General features: G+C 30.3%; 1 protein-coding gene and 2 long non-coding RNA genes across 3 annotated transcripts in view; all 3 read left to right on the forward strand.

Moving 5' to 3' along the window:
- Positions 1-4,138: 4,138 nt before the first annotated feature.
- On the forward strand, positions 4,139-5,925 carry LOC126883152 (uncharacterized). The gene is made up of 3 exons (XR_007697528.1): positions 4,139-4,555; positions 4,616-4,813; positions 4,876-5,925. It is a non-coding gene; the product is annotated as an uncharacterized LOC126883152 (long non-coding RNA).
- Positions 5,926-13,635: 7,710 nt separating this feature from the next.
- LOC126883150 (uncharacterized) lies at positions 13,636-16,205 on the forward strand. Its single transcript, XR_007697526.1, has 4 exons — positions 13,636-13,800; positions 13,996-14,292; positions 14,705-15,666; positions 15,739-16,205. It is a non-coding gene; the product is annotated as an uncharacterized LOC126883150 (long non-coding RNA).
- Positions 16,206-23,038: 6,833 nt separating this feature from the next.
- Positions 23,039-23,064, forward strand: part of LOC126883144 (histone RNA hairpin-binding protein) — a 125,872-nt gene continuing 125,846 nt past the window's right edge. The window contains exon 1 of the mRNA XM_050648399.1: positions 23,039-23,064. Coding sequence (XP_050504356.1) covers positions 23,054-23,064 — 11 coding nt within the window. The 5' untranslated portion in view covers positions 23,039-23,053.

The raw sequence follows: 23,064 nt of genomic DNA on the forward strand, positions 1-23,064 counted from the left end.
GAAGTTAAATCCTCACAAAAATATGAATAAGTAATTCTTATAAATAATTAAAATATTCTCTTATTGTTCTTATTTTGTTATTCTTATATCTTTTATAACTTTTATTCTTATAAATATATAAAATTATTCTCTTAAAATTTGTAACTCTAACTTCTATGACTTTTGTTTGAAACGCCACATTTTTCTAACGAATAAAACGTTTTTGATTCTGATATCTGATTTGTTTTTTATTTTTTTATTCAGAAGACGAATAAGACTCAATATTTTAATGATAAGGTAAATGTGATTTAAAATACCATATTTTTATTAAAATTTATTTTCTATTGATATTTTCACTAGGTGACTATCTTAATGTCTCGTAAACGTAATTTGAACTAAAATAAAAAGATAAATATTCAAATATTTTTGATTATATACCTTTTTTCACTATGTCCCGCTTTCGACGAAACAATCCCGCTTTTTTCACTCAAAAAGTTCCTAAATCCCGACTTGGCAAAAAAAAAATCTGGCAACGCTGTCCACGATCCAAAGAAGAATATGACATAATCCCAATTTGGATAGGTATATTAGTACATAGAAATAAATATGATGAAATTGCGTATCTGTGAAATATGTATTATCATATCAACAAAAATAAAGACGCTGAGATCAGCGTGTACATTCGCCGGTATTTTAAACCTTCTGAACTATAAACTAATTGCTGTAGTATTACTACTAAGAACAAGCGCCAGTGGTGTATCATGAGTAATTTAACGCGACTGGTCAAATTATAAAAAATATATAAAAATAATAAAACATTCTCATTAAGGATTCAACAGATATCGCAACCGCGGATAAGTGAAACCGCGGTTGATGAGTCCGCGGATAATGAAGGATTACTGTATTGGCGATATTGTTTTAAAGTCATCTACTCTAAAATGTATAAATATATGTCTGAATGAGTCAGATAAAATTAAATTATTAGAAGAATTTTTATCAAGCAACAACAATATTGATATAAAATATTAACAATCTTACCCAAATAACAGCACAAAAGTAAATATAGCCTATCCATTTCTACTGAACATTAACGCTCCTCCTCCAATTCATCGACACTTCTATATCATCCAAATCTCCTTACTGCTTCGAACAACTCTTTTCATGGTCTTTCTCTTTTTTTTCCTCCAAAAATAATCTCTTACATGTCGCTCTTACATTCAAGTAATGTTGACCTAGCCACCTGACATTCCATATCTATTATTTTTTGCCAGTCCTAACTAAGAACTGCCAGCCCCTACCAGTACTATGTCTATTTTCATTTCATCTTTCTTATTCATTGTTTCAAGTGCCACAAGCATACAATGCCACTTAAAATAACTGCTTCATAATACATTTTTGCATTATAGTTGTCCTACATACATTTTTGACTTCAATCATATACCATCGATCTGCTTACTAGCTTACTCTTAGTAGTAACTTTTCTATTTCTTTTTCTTCTTCCCATTTATCAATTATTGCCACTCCTAAATACTTGAATTGGTTGATATTTTCAATTTTGTATGCCTTTGTTCCTGTTTTTAGTTTGAAAAATTTATTCTATTTCATCTCTCCACACATTTCAATACACTTAATATTTTATTTTTGTTTCATTTATAGACATGCAATTTTCTTGCTTCACCTCTCAAGTTTCTAAACAACTTCAGCTTTTTTTCTTGTTAAGAGGACTATGTCATCTGCATAAATAATGGTATACAGTGATGAGCGTGCTATTAACTGGCAAAATGACACAAAAGATGGAAACATATAGTATGTTGTGAAATAAAAGGAGATGAAACTAGTAGAGGTGTACAATTATCAATAGGAACCTATAAATTTACATTACATTACATAATTTCCCACCTTTAGACCTCTGTGACAGTTGTCATACTCCTCCCACACATGTAAAGGTGACAAACTATGTAATGTAAATGTATAGGTTCCTATAGATAATTTTACATCTCTTTTTATTTCACAACATATGTTTTCCATTTTTTGCGCTATTTTGCTGGTTATTAGAGTGCTCATCACAGTATTGCTGTTTACACGCCTGGACCTCGGAGGTAATCTACACTATGTCGACATGGTGTTTTTTTATTAGTTGGATTATACACATTGGTTATATATATATATATATATATATATATATATATATATATTATCATTAAAATACAGTCATATTGTCTTTCAACTAATTATGGGATATTTCAGATTTTTATTAACATCCTAAGTGCTCTAAACTTTGTTGCAAACACATGCTAAACACAGTTGCTCGAAATGACATAGTGTGGTTTACCTCCGAGGTCCAGATGTGTAATTAATTTTATATTTGGTAAGGAAAGGTTTGTCAAATAAATACTTATTTAAGAAGAGGGAAACTCATACTCATTTATTTTAAAATAAAATATAAAAAATACATATTAAGAAATAAAATAAAAAATAATATATCTAACATAATACAGATTCAATAATGTATTCTCAGAATAAATAAACAAATTCCAGTTGAACAAGAGAAAGACAGAAGGTTACTATATATTTATATTCCAAAAATATATGGTGAAAGTACAATAGTAGAGTAGCAGTAGACAGGTAGGTAAAATAAACGATGATAAATTGATAAAGCACTGGAAACAACGATAAAGCACTAGAATCAGGCTAAATAGCATCTAAAATATGAAGACCAGAGAAGATATAATTTTGAACTATACAGGGCATAGGGCATACCACGATCCATATACATTCATCAAAATAGGACCACGTTCTAAGAGGAAGGATGGAAGCATATGAAATATAATTTTGAACTATACAGGGCATACCACGATCCATATACATTCATCAAAATAGGACCACGTTCTAAGAGGAAGGATGGAAGCATATGAAATACTTTCCAAAATAAACACACAAATGTCAGCTGGACATATAACGAGAGAAATACTATAGATTAGATATAAGGAACAAATAGAATAAGACGTTGATATTTTAAAAATAAAAAATTGCAAGAACAAATCCTGAAATAGATTGGAATGGAGCTGTATTCCTCAAGAGATCAAAACTCAAACAAAAAGGGTTGTCGAACAATGATCATGATGACATTTTGAGAAATAATAGAAAAAAAAATCAAACACAATAAGAGTAGGTATTCAATAATGTATTCTCATGCAAAATATTGTTGAAAAAAATGTCACCAAAAATTTAGAGATTGTTCCACATCATTAACATGTCTATTTACCACCAGATCATTATTTACCTAGATTGTAAGGTACTGCTGTAGCACATATTATTGCAAGACATGTATATAATTTGGTTTGTAGACCTTGTTGAAGACAAGGAAACTCTCTTTTCCAGGTTCCAAATAGCTTTTCTACATTTCTTGTTCTCACATGAGTACTATGGTAAAAATATCTTATTTTCTTGATCATTACCTAAAAAGATATTTATGTCTATTAAATAACCTACTATTTATTTAGCAATTATCAATAAATACCTGGCTGTAATACTGGGGTAAGTAGATAGTGTCTGCATGCATACCCATTACTGTCATCTATTCCTATTAATAATCCTGGAATTTCACTTCTTTCCATTTCACAATTTCACTCTTAATGCTCTTAGATCAAATATTGAATGACTTGATAACCTTGTTGTTGAACAATAATATACATAATTTCTCTTCTAGTACCTACAAATTCATTTACATAATAAGAGCCTGAATAACATATATTTTATATCTTTACAGTACCTGTACATTTTTGGGAAGTGGGCTTCCTCATAAAAACTGGTTATATTCCTATAAGTAGCATAAAACCTTTGTTGTTTAAGTTAATGCGCTGATTCGCTGATGAACTGCAATATTGTAATACTCCATTGTATTTTAGATTATATTTTTATCTTGAATATATTGCTTTTGTATACTTCCCGGGCGATTTTCTTCTCCAATATTATCAATAAACTCTAAAAATGCTTTTACTTTTTCATACATTTTTATTGTAATTAGAAAAACAAAAAATATTTGGAACTGAATTAAAAATATTCAAAATTCAAACAATAACAAACAAAGTTAGGTTAGAATCGCGGTCTTGAGGAAGGTCGATCGATGACTTGAGATTCGCCTGTCATTTTACACTTCCCAAGACACCGTCGTGTCTCGAGATCGGTTTATAAAACACAAATTTGGTTCAAGGTCGGTCTTGAGCATCGACGCTGTCTTGAGACTCGACTATAAATACGGGCCTTAGGCTTGAATTTTGAATATTTTTAATTCAGTTCCAACATATATTTTTTGTTTTTCTAATTACAATAAAAATGTATGAAGAAGTAAAAGCATTTTTAGAGTTTATTGATAATATTGGAGAAGAAAATCGCCCAGGAAGTATACAAAAGCGATATATTCAAGATAAAAAATATAATCTAAAATACAAGGGAGTATTACAATATTGAAATTCATCAGCAAATCAGCGCATTAACTTAAACAACAAAGGTTTTATGCTACTTATAGGAATATAACCAGTTTTTATAAGGAAGCCCACTTTCCAAAAATGTACAGGTACTGTAAAGACATACAATATATGTTATTCAGGCTCCTATTATGTAAATGAATTTGTAGGTACTAGAAGAGAAATTATGTATATTATTGTATTATTCAACAACAAGGTTATCAAGTCATTCAATATTTGATCTAAGAGCATTAATGAGTGAAATTGTGAAATGGAAAGAAGTGAAATTCCAGGATTATTAATAGGAATAGATGACAGTAGTGGGTATGCATGCAGACACTATCTTTTTACCCCAGTATTACAGCCAGGTATTTATTGATAATTGCTAAATAAATAGTAGATTATTTAATAGACATAAATATCTTTTTAGGTAATGATCAAGAAAATAAGATATTTTTACCATAGTACTCATGTGAGAACAAGAAATGTAGAAAAGCAATTTGGAACCTGGAAAAGAGAGTTTCCTTGTCTTCAACAAGGTCTACAAACCAAATTATATACATGTCTTGCAATAATATGTGCTACAGCAGTACCTTATAATCTAGGTAAATAATGATTGGTGGTAAATAGACATGTTAATGATGTGGAACAATCTCTAAATTTTTGGCGACATTTTTTTCAACAATGTTTTGCATGAGAATACATTATTGAATACCTACTCTTATTGTGTTTGATTTTTTTGTCGTATTATTTCTCAAAATGTCATCATGATCATTGTTCGACAACCCTTTTTGTTTGAGTTTTGGTCTCTTGAGGAATACAGCTCCATTCCAGTCTATTTCAGGATTTGTTCTTACAATTTTTTATTTTTAAAATATCAATGTCTTATTCTATTTGTTCCTTATATCTAATCTATAGTCTTTCTCTCGTTATATGTCCAGCTGACATTTGTGTGTTTATTTTGGAAAGTATTTCATATGCTTCCATCCTTCCTCTTAGAACGTGGTCCTATTTTGATGAATGTATATGGATCGTGGTATTGTTCAAAATTATATTTCATATGCTTCCATCCTTCCTCTTAGAACGTGGTCCTATTTTGATGAATGTATATGGATCGTGGTATGCCCTGTATAGTTCAAAATTATATTTCATATGCTTCCATCCTTCCTCTTAGAACGTGGTCCTATTTTGATGAATGTATATGGATCGTGGTATGCCCTGTATAGTTCAAAATTATATCTTCTCTGGTCTTCATATTTTAGATGCTATTTAGCCTGATTCTAGTGCTTTATCGTTATTTCCAGTGCTTTATCAATTTATCATCATTTATTTTACCTACCTGTCTACTGCTACTCTACTATTGTACGTTCACCATATATTTTTGGAATATAAATATATAGTAACCTTCTGTCTTTCTCTTGTTCAACTGGAATTTGTTTATTTATTCTGAGAATACATTATTGAATCTGTATTATGTTAGATATATTATTTTATTTCATAATATGTATTTTTTATATTTTATTTTAAAATAAATGAGTATGAGTTTCTCTCTTCTTAAATAAGTATTTATTTGACAAACCTTTCCTTACCAAATATAAAATTAATTACACATCTGGACCTCGGAGGTAAACTACACTATGTCATTTCGAGCAACTGTGTTTAGCATGTGTTTGCAACAAAGTTTAGAGCACTTAGGATGTTAATAAAAATCTGATATATCCCATAATTAGTTGAAAGACAATATGACTATATTTTAATGATAATATATAACCAATGTGTATAATCCAACTAATAAAAAACACCATGTCGACATAGTGTAGATTACCTCAGAGGTCCAGGCGTGTAAACAGCAATACTTTGATGAGCACTCTAATAACCAGCAAAATAGCGCAAAAAATGGAAAACATATGTTGTGAAATAAAGAGATGTAAAATTATCATAGTTTGTCACCTTTAGATGTGTGGGAGGAGTATGACAACTGTCACAGAGGTCTAAAGGTGGGAAATTATGTAATGTAATGTAAATTTATAGGTTCCTATTGATAATTGTACACCTCTACTAGTTTCATCTCCTTTTATTTCACAACGTACTATATGTTTCCATCTTTTGTGTCATTTTTCCAGTTAATAGCACGCTCATCACTGTATACCATTATTTATGCAGATGACATAGTCCTCTTAACAAGAAAAAAAGCTGAAGTTGTTTAGAAACTTGAGAGGTGAAGCAAGAAAATTGCATGTCTATAAATGAAACAAAAATAAAATATTAAGTGTATTGAAATGTGTGGAGAGATGAAATAGAATAAATTTTTCACACTAAAAACAGGAACAAAGGCATACAAAATTGAAAATATCAACAAATTCAAGTATTTAGGAGTGACAATAATTGATACATGGGAAGAAGAAAAAGAAATAGAAAAGATACTACTAAGAGTAAGCTAGTAAGCAGATCGATGGTATATGATTGAAGTCAAAAATGTATGTAGGACAACTATAATGCAAAAATGTATTATGAAGCAGTTATTTTAAGTGGCATTGTATGCTTGTGGCACTTGAAACAATGAATAAGAAAGATGAAATGAAAATAGACATAGTACTGGTAGGGGCTGGCAGTTCTGAGTTAGGACTGGCAAAAAAATAATAGATATGGAAAGTCAGGTGGCTAGGTCAACATTACTTGAATGTAAGAGTGACATGTAAGAGATTATTTTTGGAGAGAAAAAAAGATAAAGACCATGAAAAGAGTTGTTCGAAGCAGTAAGGAGATTTGGATGATATAGAAGTGTAGAATTGGAGGAGGAGCGTTAATGTCCAGTAGAAATGGATAGGCTATATTTACTTTTGTGCTGTTATTTGGGTAAGATTAATATTTTATATCAATATTGTTGTTGCTTGATAAAAATTCTTCTAATAATTTAATTTTATCTGACTCATTCAGACATATATTTACACATTTTAGAGCAAATGACTTTAAAACAATATCGCCAATGAGTTGCATTCCTGGGACAATTTTATTAAAATATAGTTAATTCAATTACATAAAATCAACTTTAACTCAATAATATCCATCGCAAAAAATTTATAGCATGTCTTTAAGAATTTAAACATTAAATAAATTTAATTTCAAACTTAAATTGAGGCTTATTCCCATGAAAATAGTAATTGCATTTTATATACAAATTCCACCTCTCATGGTTTCTTCTTTGTTGTTAGTCAGATGAAGAATATAAACATAGAAGAAAGCTTACACCATTAATAAAAAGGCAGGTAATACTAGGAAGTACCAGAGTTTTATTTGCTTTGCTTTCTCTCATAAGAAATAAACCATTACTCCCAACCAAGAATAAAGTAATATCACAGTATTCTGTTATACTGGGGTAATATCAAAGAATATATTTAATACTTTCCTTTAATATGCAATCCTTTACCACAAAGAAAAGAAATCCTTTCTCATAATGGAAACAAATTATGAGAGGTCATTAACCTTTGAAAAAATAGAATGTAAGATTTAGAAAAAATAAAAATGTAAACTTTCAATCAATAAAATAAACTTTATTTAACTGAAAACATTTTAATAATCCATTTTCAAAAAACAAATTAAATATAAAAACATTGCAAAGATATTTAACTTGACGATTGACAGTTTTTAGTTGGTGTTCTATGTCAAAGTTGCTTAAAATCCATAATTTTCCAGCCTCGAGATCAATCTTGGCCGAGATTAGCCGAAGACTCGTTTATAAAACAGAACGTGGTCTTGAGCTCGACGTTGCCGTAAGATCGTCTTGGCTGAGACCGATCTCGAGATCAGTCTTGAGTACTGACTATAAATACGGGGCTAAATGTCCAGCAAACGACGGCAATGTTGCCAGATTCCTTTTAGCGGGAATTTTAAAATTTTATAGCAGTTTGGTTTTAAATTTGACAGTTCTGTTTTCTCCATAGATTTATAATACTCTAGATTGCGCCTTACGATCTTAAAATGGGTGACGGTTGCGACAGAGATAAATGAGCCTATTTGGTCGGTAGTCTCTTTCTAATTCAAGGGGAGTATCGACGACGTCACTATCCTACTCTGTCGTCGAGTATTTTAGATGGTTTGACAGTTCGAGCGGATGGCGACGAGAACTGGTCGTTTGTCTTCGGACGTGGATAATCCTGGTTCGAATCCCATACCAATCTTTACTTTTTTATTTTTAATTTAATCAATATTGCGTTTATTAGATATTATTACATCTCTAAAATAAATCTATGCAAAGAAATATATAACAAATAAGAAAAACTGTGTAGGTACCTATATAGATTTTTAAAAATATAAAAGCCAATGTTATTTTTTTTAATAAGTTAATGGTAGAATACTATAAAGTAATTAAAAATATTCGTAAAAAATTACCAATAATTAATATCAACATAATGTACCATCGATTTATTAATTGAATCGGTCATTTCAAAAATAACACGAGTCACATATTCCTAATTTTACAGAAGAGCAAAGAAAACTTAACTACCTATATAGTCGAAAGATGGATGAAATGGATGACATCAAAATTCAAAGTTATATTGTAGTTTTGTTCCTAATGTTTTTACTGGACTGGTGTCGTTTTTGCACACAACGTTTATCTTAAAGGAGTCTATTCCTCTCAAAAAGTTAGTTTCTCAAAATTGTGGACTTTGCTGTTTTTGAAATGACCGATTCAATTATAAGTAATTAGACATTATTTTTATTTATGAAACTATTGTTACAATTTTTTAAAAAAGTAGAAGCAAAACAAATATTATTCACATCATTCGAATAAGGACGAATTTATATTAATAACGAATGACTTTTATTTTACTATGCAGTTCACAAAATGTATTCCAATATTAACTTACTATACATAGGTACTACATTTAATTTCTGCTAGATTTACTTAGGTCCATTTTTCAGAAGTAAAAATATCTAATAAACGCAATATTGATTAAATAAAAATAAAAAAGGTAAAGTTGGTATGGGATTCGAACCACGATTATCCACGTCCGAAGACCAAAGACCATTTCTCGTCACCACCCGCTCCAACTGTCAACACATATTACTCGATAAAGTGGGATAGTCACGTCGTCGATATTCCCCTAAAATTAAAAAGAGACTACCGACCAAATAGGCTCATTTATCTCTGTCGCAACCGTCACCCATTTTAAGATCGCAGGGCGCAATCTAGAGTATTATATATCTATGGTTTTCTCAAGTTAAAATCTTAACCTTACTTTGTTACTTTTACAACTGATTAGGGGCCTGATTCTAATTCATTTCGACAGTCGCAATTTCATTTCGAAGGTAGCCAGCCCTAAACCTATGTGAAAATGTTTGGAAGCTACCCCCAAACGAGAAAAGTCTTAAGTTAACCTTAAATGTTGTAACACTTTTCCCCCTCTAGCTACAGAAAAACAAGAAGAAGGACAAGGACCACATAGGACCAAAAAAAAAAAAATAGATCTGAAGTTGACAGGACACCTGGTTGTGCATTGCCTTGAGCAAGACGCGCATAACCAACAACATGTACTGGGTAAATGATTAAAAAAAAATCGAAACCCAAAAAAAAGGAAGAAGAAGAAGACACCGCCATGACAGCCGCAGAATATAGCGATTCTTATTCATTTCGATATTAGTTACAACTGGGGATATTAACCTTATCATGTTGAGACTGCTCAGAATTTGGGTTGGCGCTCCCGTTTATTGGAACTTGTTGATAGTCTGGGAAAATTATCGAAAAAAATGCAATTTTTGGGAAAAATTATTTACCAGCTATTTTATTGCTAAAATCGAATCTTAAGATTGCATATACAGTGCGTCCATAAAGTAACGCATAAATTCATTATTTCGTAAACCAGCGACATTAATGAAAAATCCTGAAACGGGTCGATTTTTATTTTTAGATTCAGATTTTTTGGCATATATATTATACTAGTGACGTCATCCATCTGGGCGCGATGACGTAATCGATGATTTTTTTAAATGAGAATGGTCATGTGATAGGTCATTTGAAAGGGTATTCAATTCTCTATTCACTAATATAAACATTTACCTAATTATTTATACAAGGTGTTCAAAAAACATTTTTTTAATTAAAATAATTGAAACAAAAAGAAGAATGTACGTAATTTATTTAATTCAAAATACGTTTTACTGTTGTCAGAAAACAGGAAAAAAATGTTTATTTGAGAAATAAATATTGTTTTTTGCTTAAATTCAATGTTAAAGCTGCCACCCACCTGTCGCTTGGCAGTTTGAACATTTCGTTTAAGCGAAAATCAATGTTTATTTGTCAAATAAAATTTTTTTCTGTTTACTGACAGTAGTAAAATGTATTTTGAATTAAATAATTACATTATATTCTTCTTTTTGTCTCACTTATTTTAATTAAAAAATGTTTTTTGAACACACTGTATAAATAATTATGTTAATGTTTATATTCTTGGATAGAGAATTGAATACCCTTTTAAATGAGCTATCATATGACCCCTATTCTCATTTAAAAAAATCATCGATTACGTCATCACGCCCAGATGGATGACTTCACTAGTATGATATATGCCAAAAAACCGTAATTTAAAAATAAAAATCGACGTGTTTCGGGAATTTTCCTAAAGTAACCAGTTTACGAAATAACGGATTTATGCGTTACTTTATTAGTAATATGGGGTATGACAAGTCCGCAGAAAGTGTGTTATTTTATTTATAAACAAATTAGCCCTTCTAAATCTTCTTTATTTTTCAATTAGTGGTCTGTAACTCCTAAAATTTTTCCTTTGAGCCAAAAACACTCAAATAAAAATTCACCGTAATTTAGTTCTGCACAAAGTTATTTTTTTTTCCGATTTCCTTCAACAAAAATTTTACTCAGAAAGTCCGAGTTTTCCCAAAAAATCTGCAATTTTCAATTAAAATTTTAGGGAAGTACCTAATTATTTATCAATAATTAAATAATTGATGACATGAAAGATTTATTATAATAGATTATACAGAGGGGCTAAATTATGGAATAAATTCATTTCTTTAAAACGGGCGATTTTGGAGCAAAATCCCGAAAGAGGTCGATTTTTATTTTTAAATTAGAATTTTTTGGCATATATTTCTTACTAGTGACGTCATCCATCTGAGCGTGATGACGTAATCGATAATTTTGTTAATGGGAATAGGGGTCGTGTGGTAGGTCATTTGAAAGGGCGTTCAATTCTCTATTCAGTAATATAAACATTATTCTCATTAGGTATTTATACAGGGTTGCCAAAAAAAATTTTTGAATTAAATTAATTAGCGCAAAAAGAAGAATGTATGTAATTTATTTAACTCAAAATACATTGTACTGCTGTCAGAAAATAGAAGAAAAGGTTTATTTCACAAATAAGCATTTCTTTTCGCTTAAATTAAATCACAAACAGCCTCCCTCCTACGTACTTATTAATCAATGCTCCTACCTATTGGCAGTTTGAACATTTAATTTAAGCTAAAAGCAATGTTTATTTGCAAAATAAACATTTTTTTCTATTTTCTGACAGCAATAGAATATATTTTGAGTTAAATAAATTACATGCATTCTTCTTCTTGCGTCAATTAATTTAATTTAAAAATTTTTTTGGCCTCCCTGTATAAATAATGATATTAATGTTTATAATACTGAATAGAGAATTGAACGCCTTTGTAAATGAGCTACAACACGAACCCCTATTCCTATTTAAAAAAATAATCGATTACGTCATCACGCTCGGATGGATGACGTCACTAGTTTGAAATATATGCCAAGAAATTTAATTTAAAAATAAAAATCGACCTGTTTCGGGATTTTTCTCTAAAATCGTCCATTTTAGAGAAAATGAATTTATTCCATAATTTAGCCCCTCTCTGTACATCAGGAAACAGGCGACAACCTAACCAATAGTTTAGCAATAATTAAAATGTTAATTAAAAAATTTCGGTCGAAATAATAACCAGAAAGATTATGATACACCAGAATAACTATGATTTTCGTATAAAAAAGCACTATCTATTCAACGTACCTTACAGGATTGAAATTGGACCATTTGAGCGGTCTTAGGAATGTTATAAAGAAACAATTTTTTGGCTTATAAACAAATAGAACCCCTCAGAAAATATTAGATTTAATTAAATTAAGTTAACGCTGTTGAAAAGGGCACGGCTTCTGTGTCCTTTTCGAAGAAAAACAAATTGAATTGCGAGGAGTGATTCCAGGTATAACCGGTCAAATTTGACCGGCATTTGCGACAGAGTTATAAACAACAGGATTTTAATCTTTGAACCATTAGATACCTTTTAATTCCGGTCTTCTTTGTACATACAAATTTTCATATCTTCAAGATACAACTTATAACAAAAAAGATTTATGTCACTGTTACCAAATTATTTAATTATTGATAAATAATTACTTCCCTCAAATTTTAGTTGAAAATTAAAGATTTTGTTTGGAAAACCCGAATTTTCCGAGGAAAATTTCCGTCGAAGGAAATTGGAATAAATTATCAATGTGCAGAATTAAATTACTGTCAATTTTTATGTGAGTGTTTTGGTTTAAAGTTAAAATTTTCGGAGTTATAGAGCAATAATAAAAAAAAGATTTCGGAGCGCTAATTTGTTTATAAACAAAATAGCACACTTTCTGTGGACTTTGCACAGCTATATTACTAATATAGGAAATCTTAAGATTTGATTTCAGCATGTCCAGCAATAAAATAGCTGGTAATTAATTTTTCTTGTTTTTTACTAATTTTCCCAGATTATTACCTTACATCTTTCATTGAGTTGATGATTCATGTTGTGGACATTCTCAATTATTATATTTCTAATTTAATACTATTCTATCTAATTCCTCAAAACAAGCAAATTTCAATTCAACCCAGCTATATTATAATACCTTTTGCTTTAGTTTTCCTTGCAAGAAATAAACAAAACACATCTAAACTAAACCTAACCTCGCTTTTGGCCATTCATTCATCTCCGTGTCAAATAATTTCGACAGTCGAAATTATAATATCAACACCCTTTTTAAAGTCGCTATTAATTTCGATAGTCGCTATTTCATGACGTCACTTCGTTAGTTCAACTAAAATCCACAAGGCTCGCACAATCGCATTTCAACCGTCGCCATATTGAAAGCGACTTGTTTAGTGTCGAAATTTGATTTAGAATCAGGGCCTAGGACACAGCATAGAAAACGTTTCGTTTATTATGCTGTGGATTAGGATTATTATTATTATTTTATTTACAATGTAAATTGAAACAATAAATATTGTGCTGTGTCATAATTTCAAACTCATTATGTTGCAGTCTTTTCCAGTTGATAAAATTGCAATTCAAAAACTTTTAGGTAGGTAGTGTAACTTCCACATTATTATTTATTTTTTAAGTATTAAGGTTGATGTTGATATCAAAAATTTAGATTTCAAAGATAGTTTTATGTAGGTAGATACTAATAGAGTAATACTAGATAATAGATTAGATACAAAGTAAGCTGTAAGTAGTATAACTGCCCATGTAATCACCTGTTATGTTGTTTTTTTAGATTTGCACTGTATGGATGGCACAGGAAGAGAACAAGAACATGAAACATCTTATTATGAATGTATATGTATGTGATCCTCAAAAAATTATTTTACAAAACAAGATAGAGAAAGAGCTTTAAAATCCCAAGGATCCTGCAAAATGTTTATTTGGTGTACTAGTCGAATAATAGTATCTAAAAATATTGAAACTATTTTAAAACACATTACGGGCATGAGGATGATAAAGAGCACTTACATAAATACCAAAATCAGATAAATATCTCTTCAAAGTTTATTTTGAGACTTTCTTCAAAAATGTAAGTACAATATTTGCATATTGACGGTGGAAAGGCAGGACTTCGTAACTGAAAAAATTTTATAACATGAGTTACTTCAGTTTTCGCTTTAGAATAAGTGTATCGGCAGCTATTAAACAGCGATTACAGCTGGGAAAGTTTTTGGAAGGCTTCCAAAAGGCTTTCCCAGCTCTAAAAGCTGTTTAATAGGTGCTGATACACTTATTCTAAAGCGAAAACCGAAGTAACTCATTTTATACAAATTTTTCAGTTATGAGGTCCTGCCTTTCCGCCGTCAATATACACAATATAATTTAAAACAAGAATGTTACCACTAAACCACTTTTTAAATATTACTCATGAATATTTACTACAGTTTACAATTTCAAACTAGTGTGTTTGATTCTCCTATACCTATATTTTACTTTTTTAGTAAACTTCAGACTGTTCAGGATAGCATAATAGCATAGGAGGCGAATTAAAAAGAATTGATTTACTTACAAGAAAAGATATCACAAACATTAAACTCTCTTATGGCATTGATTTGAAAGATGGGTATATGTACAATGATGATGCAACCAGTGTTTATTTTTGGGTTGAATGCTTACAGACTCATGTCCAATATTATTTTACAAACAACAGGGCATACTAATGGATATTCATTCTGAATTTAACATTTATGATTTTTGTCTTATTTTCCTTAGTACTGTGCCAAAAGGAAATGTTAATTAAGTTTGGTAAATCCTTTATCGCAATCGATGGAACTCATGGGCTCAATTCCTATGACTTTGAACTTATGACAGTATTAGTAAAAGATGAATTTGGGAATGGATTTTGTACTGCTTTCTTATTTTCAAATAGAAAAGATACCTACTTTAATTTACCAATTTTTTTAAATACATGTCTGTGTTGGTATTATATGTATAGTCAAATGTTTTCATATCAGGCATAAGCGACACCTTTTACAATGCCTCGTCAAATGTAATGGGTATTGCTCCTAATAGACTGTTAAGTGCCTGGCACATAGATAGGGCATGGTAAGTAAATCTTAATAAAACATCTGATTCTGAAAAAAATCCTATTATGTATACAAGATGTATTAATGATGGTTTAGAGAGTATTAATAGCTTTTTGGGTAGACTTCTAAGTGATGCAGATACATACAATTTTAGTAAGTATTTCCAGTAGAACTACTGCAATAACATCCAACAATGGGCCTATTGTTATAGGAAGGGGTTGTGGAATTAATACCAATATGACCATTCAAAATTTTCATAAAATTTTGGATAAAAGGGTATCCATTAGTTGTTATCAGTTAAGTTTAAAACTTGGCACTCATGGAGAGCTATACCATAATATATAATAGGTATATCTCATAATATTACATCTCATATTGTTCACTACAGTAGTAATGAGTGAGCCTGCATACACAGAATCATAATAATATATTATAGTTCGTGTATGCAGGCTCACTCATTACAATAGTGAGCAATATGAGATATAACATATTATAGTATAAGTCTCTGTGCATGACCAGATTAACATGTTTGGTGCCCATCTCGAACAAGCTCCACTTGGTTGGTACCACATACTTAAATCATTTATTTAGTTACACAGTACTACTCACATAACTTATGTGTTGTCAGTACCTTCCGTAAAACCTTCGTGATGCTACCCATACGTCATGGCCACTGAATGTGTTAAAGCTTGTTAATGTAGGAGAGTTATACTAAAATATATATCTTATATTATATTGCCTTAAATAGAAAAAATATCTTATTTAAATTGTATCCATGTAAGTTTTGATTTAATGAAATAAACCTTTTAATCAAAAAAGTGTTGTTTACTTGTGTACACCCAGCAATATCCTGATCATAGATAAATAATATAGTATTACCGGATCCTGATATGCAGACGCCAATAGGGCTTTTCATCGATTGTCATTTGTTTCAAGCTTCTGTCATGAGTCACATAATATTAATGTATCTACGTCATACGTCTTTGGTTTGTATCAATTGGTATATACCAATAACGTACGACTTAGATATATTAATATTATATGACAGAAGCTCGAAACAAATCACTGTGAATGAAATGCCCTATTGAATAGGGCTTTTTATCGATTGTCATTTGTTTTGAGCTTCGTTCAAGTGTCACATAATATTAATATATCTACGTCATACGTCTTTGGTTTGTATCATTGGGTGCATTCAGCAGACGCAATCGCTAACTAATCGATTAGTAATCGATTTGTGATTTACATGCTAAATGTCACAATTTATGTGGCATTCAGCAGAAAATCACTAATCGATTAGTTAGCGATTGTGTCTGCTGAATGCACCCAATGGCAATATCAATGGGTGCATTCAGCAGACGCAATCGCTAACTAATCGATTAGTAATCGATTTGTGATTTACATGCTGAATGTCACAATTTATGTGGCATTCAGCAGAAAATCACTAATCGATTAGTTAGCGATTGTGTCTGCTGAATGCACCCAATAACATATGACATAGATATATTAATATTAGACAACACATGACAGAAACTCGAAACAAATGACTGAGTGAAAAGCCCTATATCATGTAAATACAACTCATAAAGATGTCTTTCACAGCCTAAAGACATCATTTATGTAACTTCTTAAGCCGTCACAAAATGACTGCAATAAGAAAATATAATTTATTAACTCGCCTCGCCCCCAGGTAAAGTAAAGGTGCTAGGCCACTAAGAATGTTTTTTTCAATTTCTTTTATTTTGCGGCTTTAGCGCTTAGCTATTTAGCCAGATACATGATGAGAATTAATACACTATTATAATACATATTAAAACTAATTCAAATTACTAGTAATTTTATTAATATTCTGAATAATTATGTAACCACTTAATACTAAAATAGAAAAGTGTCCATCTATACTATCCCAACACATTTTCACCTTTGAAATCGTAAATTTCCATTCCCATTAAAAAATAATTTGTACTGTATAAGTATATTTCTTTTGAGCTTCATTTTTTTTTTCAAAACACTGCAACATGAGTTTTAAATTATGACACAGTACAATACTTGTTTCAATATTTACATGTAAATAAAATAATCCTACCCACATAACAATTTCATGTTCTTAGTAGATTCATAGAACATACTTTTCAGAAAAAGTATATACTAAGAATATGCGTAATTACCATTGCGAATGTGCAGAGCACATACTGAGTATATACTACATTACAGTACTTAAACGTTCTATGTATATACTTAGAATGTACTACCGCACTTCTTCTCAGTATATACCAAGAATATACTTTTTAGGATATTCTAAGAAGGTGCTATAAACCTTCTATTTATATACTTAGAATGTACTACCTCACATCTTTTAGTATATAGGAAGAATGTACTTTTTAGTATATGGGAAGAATATTACAAGGAAGTGCTATATTGCTCAGAAGCATGTTTTCAGCATCACCGAATCTCATCCTAGGTTCTACTTTCTACTAAATTTACATATTACATATGAGAATGTAGTTAGTACATTCTACAATATTACTTAAAAAGTAAATATAAAATATTATATAAATTTTAGTTAGTTATATCAATATTATATAGGTAAGTAGGTATATATATTTAGTTATTATGTGCATATAAAAATAAAAATGCTGAATATATAAATTTATATATTCATATTCATATACCTATCGTACCCAAATAAATATTATGTAACATATGTATGTAAATAACTAAAATTTATATGTTGCTTATATGTACCTATATACATACTTACTATTTAAGTAATATTGAAGTACCAAAATGAATTTTTTATTTGTAAGTTGACAGCAAACAAAATAAAACGTTTAATTATGCATGTTCCTATTCCTGGTTGAAATACTTGGTCTTCCTCACAACACAGCATAGACATTGTTAGTGTTAAGTGTAGACACAAATGCCAAATGCCTATTCAGTAACTATTTTCATATTTTGTATTTTTCCTTTGTTCCCAACCCCCTACCCGCTAACCCCTATGCAGGTATGCAGCGGTCGTTTCCGCTTTGTTTGTGCCGGTTGTGGGTTTTGGCTCAGCCACACAGCTTACCTGAATGTCAATTCCATGTAAAAATAAAATTCTTCATAAGAATACTCAATAAACTTAATCAAAATAGTAAATGCATTTCAGTTATGAAAGCGAAACGACAATTTCTCCTTTTTCGTTAATACAATTAATTCTTAAACATTTTTACCATACAATTAAAACAATTTTAAATAATGAATTCGGTAGTTTAATTAATAGTACCTACATACATAAATTTTTAAATTTCATTAATTATTCTTAACGAAGTTGATAATCTATAGGCTAACATTATTCTTCCTATACATACATATATATTATTTTTAAGATATTTTAAAAGTATCTACTTATAAGTATGTGTTAAGTATGTACTTATAAGTATGTGCTAAGAATATTCGGTAAAAGTATATTCTGAGAATAGTATCTACTTATAAGTATGTGTTAAGAATGTACTTATAAGTATGTGCTAAGAATATTCGGTAAAGGTACATTCTAAGAATAAACTTTTACGAATATTCCGAGTTATTACGTACACGAATGTACTCAGTATATTCGGTACGAGAATATACTTTAAAGTATGTGCAAAGAACATGAAATTTAGAATGTTTTTTAAGGTACATGCTATGCTTGTACTACGCATATACTAAAAAGAATATACTCTGACGAATGTTGGTAGTATATGCTTAGAACATGATACGAACATCATTGTTATGTGGGTAATTACTTGTAAAAGTAAGGTTATATTAAAATTTAAGAATACAGAACTCTCTTTTAAAATCAAAGTGGCATTAGACTAATTTTAAAATTCCCGCTAAAAGGAAAAAGGTAAATCTGGCAACAGTGCCGTCGTTTGCTGGACATTTAATCTCTCCCCCAAACTGACACCAGAGATTTTGATCATCGACGTATCTTTGGGGTATTGTTATGCATTGAGTATTTAAAATAAAAACATGAAATGTATTTAAAATGAAGAATTTGTGTACGGTAAATGTTTTATTAAGTTGCTCATATTACGTACATATGTTTCAATACATACATATGTTTTTATTACGAATTTTAGATGATGATTTACTTTATTTTTTATGAAATTTTAACCTTCAACGAACACCCACCACTGGCAACCCATTGTTATTTTTGACGTGGCCGCCATGTTTCTGGTGACAAACAAACCAAAAACTGGCTTCACTTTTGGAACGTGTGTTTTAAATGAGTGTTACCCGTCCTCTCTTTTTTCCTTGTCTAAGGATGGACCTACCTTAGACAAGGAAAAAAGAGAGGACGGGTAACACTCATTTAAAACACACGTTCCAAAAGTGAAGCCAGTTTTTGGTTTGTTTGTCACCAGAAACATGGCGGTCACGTCAAAAATAACAATGGGTTGCCAGTGGTGGGTGTTCGTTGAAGGTTAAAATTTCATAAAAAATAAAGTAAATCATCATCTAAAATTCGTAATAAAAACATATGTATGTATTGAAACATATGTACGTAATATGAGCAACTTAATAAAACATTTACCGTACACAAATTCTTCATTTTAAATACATTTCATGTTTTTATTCTAAATACTCAATGCATAACAATACCCCAAAGATACGTCGATGATCAAAATCTCTGGTGTCAGTTTGGCTTCACTTTTGGTCAAGGATTACTCGTCCTCTCTCTTTCCTTGTCTAAGGGACCTACCTTAAGTACGCGTTTCTAACCTAACTTTGTTTGTTTATGTTTGAATCTTGATTGAATATTAATTTTTTCCAATTCAGTTCCACTTCCAATCCATATTTTTTCGTTTTTCTAATTACAATAAAAAATGTATGAAGAAGTTGAAGAATTTTTAGAGTTTGTTGATTGTGTTGAAGAAGAAAATCGCCCGGAAAGTATACAAATTCGTGATAAAATTATATATCTAAAATCCAATGGAGTTTTAATATTGAATTTCATCAGAGCATTCAAGAATACAGTTACTATCAAGTTATGACATCTTAATAGTTGATCCAAGTGCATTAGCAGATCGAAGAGCTAAGTGGAAAGTAATTCTGTGTCTTTCTCTTGTTCTACACTCAACTGGAATTTGTTTATTTATTCTGTGAATATATTATTGAATCCTTGTATTATGTTAGATACATTCTTTTTATTTTATTTCTCAATATGTATTTTTATATTTTATTTTAAAATAAATGAGTATGAGTTTCCCTCCTTTTAAATAAATGTTTATTTGACAAACCTTTCCTGACCAATTATAAAGTTAATTATGCATGTAAACAGCAATATGCAATATACTATTTATGCAGATGACATTGTCTTAATAAGAAAAAACTGAAGTTGGTTAGGAACTTGAGTGAAGCAAGAAAAATGCACGTCTATAAACGAAACCAGAACAAAATATTATATTGAAATGTGTGGAGAGATAAAATAGAATAAATTTGTCACACTAAAAACAGGAACAAACGCATACATAATTCTGGACCTCTGAGGTAAACTACACTATGTCATTTCGAGCAACTGTGTTTGCAACAAAGTTTAGAACACTTAGGATGTTAATAAAGATCTGATATATCCCATAATTGGTTGAAAGTCAATATGACCATATTTTAATGATAATATATTACCAATTTGTATAATCCAACTAATAAAATAAGTGGATTAAAGGAACTTGTTTAAAATAACACCATGTCGACATGGTGTAGTTTACCTCCGAGGTCCAGAATTGAAAATGCCAGTATTTGGCATTTCAATACAAGTATTTGGGAGTGACAATAATTGATAAATATAGAAGAAGAAATAGAAAAGATACTTCTAAACGGAAGCATGGCAGAGGAATATCAGAGATTGAACTAACCTCAGCGTTGAATAGATATTTCATATTGCAAAAGATAGAGAACCGTTTAAAGAAGTGATTGCCAACCTTTGTTAGAACACAGCACAATAAGAAGAAAAGGAAGCAGAACAATGGTATAAGATTGAAGTCAATCTTATACCATTGTCAAGTATGTAGGGCAGCTATAATTCAAATATGTAGGTATATGAAACAGGCATTTGACCAGTGGCTTCGTATGATTGTGACAATTGGACAATAAATAAGAAAGATGAAATGAAAGTAGACATCTAGAAAAGAAAAGTATTGTAAGAAATTTTTAGTGGATTAAGGCACCAGAGTTTTATTTGCTCAGTAAGAAATAAAGGAGGTCTCCCAGTGTTTTCTCTATGTACATACTTTGAATAATATTTCATTAGTACCCATTACTCCCCACCAAGAATAAAGTAATATCACAGTATTTTGTTATACTGGGGTAATATTTACAAATATATACTTTTGTGTTGTTATTTGGGTAAGATTGTTAATATTTTATATCAATATTGTTTTTGTTGCTTGGTACAAAATCCTTCTATATCTGACTCATTCATATTGACAAAGGACGATTTTATTGAAAGATAGTTTATTCGATTACATAAAATCAAATTTAACTTAAGAATATCCGTCAGAAAAATCATAGCATGTGATTTGTCTTTAAAAATTTAAACATCAATGTGACTTATTCCCACGGAAATTGTAAATAACATTTTATATTAAGTTCCAATGTCATGGTTTGTTCGTTAGTTCTTTGTTTTGTAGTTTTAAGTCTGATGAAGTATATAAACAGAAGAAAGCTGACACTATTATAGGTTTGTTATAGCAAACAGTCAAACTAGTCAGAAACCGTCAACAAACAGTTGGTCAGTGAGAAAACATAATACAGTCACCAGTGCTATCCCCTCTACTCGCGGTGGTCCACTATTCACTGATGGTTTCAAATCGTTTGAAACTGATGCTAGAACAAACCTAATAAAACGGTAGGTACATACTATGAAGCACCCAAGTTTTTCCTTCCTTTCAGTGAGAAATAAAGGGTATCTCCTAGTGTTTTCTCTATGTTCTTTGAATATTTGATTAGTACCCATTACTCCCCAATAAAAATAAAGTAATATCACACTATTTTGTCATTTTTAGTGGGGTAATATTAATATCCACAAATAGCATTGACATTTAGAATTTAAAACAGTTTCATGTTTTCAATATCATAAATTTATCTTGAATACCTACATTGGTAATTATTTAGTGTTGACTCACCGCTCCCACAAGTCTGACAACTGTATATATGGTATCTGCCTTACCTTCTTATCATTTTAAAATTAACAATTAACTGCGCTCGGCTTTAATTTTTGTATTTATCTCATTTAAAAATATGAAATTTTCACATCAATTTCAAATTATGGCCGCCATTACAGTATGCGCAGATCGCTTACGTATGGATTGGTGACAGTTTATTTCTGCAATGTTTATGTCTGCAATTGATATAATATGCAGTTTATGTCTGCAATTAATATAATATTAATTATTAATAAAATTAAAAAATTAATATATTATGTATTATACAGTACAATTTCTCAAAGGAGGAAGACCTAACCCTTCGGTCCAAACCTAACTTTCGGGTATTAGAGTGTAGAGTGTTTTGTTAATTATTAATAAAATTAAAAAAAAATAAAGCACCTTCCGTCTTTGCACAAGAAATTATAAAAAATTTTAAATTAGGCAACATTGCAGAAATAAACTGTCATCAATCCATACGTAAGCGATCTGCGCATACTGTAATGGCGGCCATAATTTGAAATTGATGTGAAAATTTCACATTTTTAAATGAGATAAATACAAAAATTAAAGCCGAGCGCAGTTAATTGTTAATTTTAAAATGATAAGAAG

Source organism: Diabrotica virgifera, chromosome 4 (assembly GCF_917563875.1).
Source record: "Diabrotica virgifera virgifera chromosome 4, PGI_DIABVI_V3a".
NCBI lineage: Eukaryota > Metazoa > Arthropoda > Insecta > Coleoptera > Chrysomelidae > Diabrotica > Diabrotica virgifera.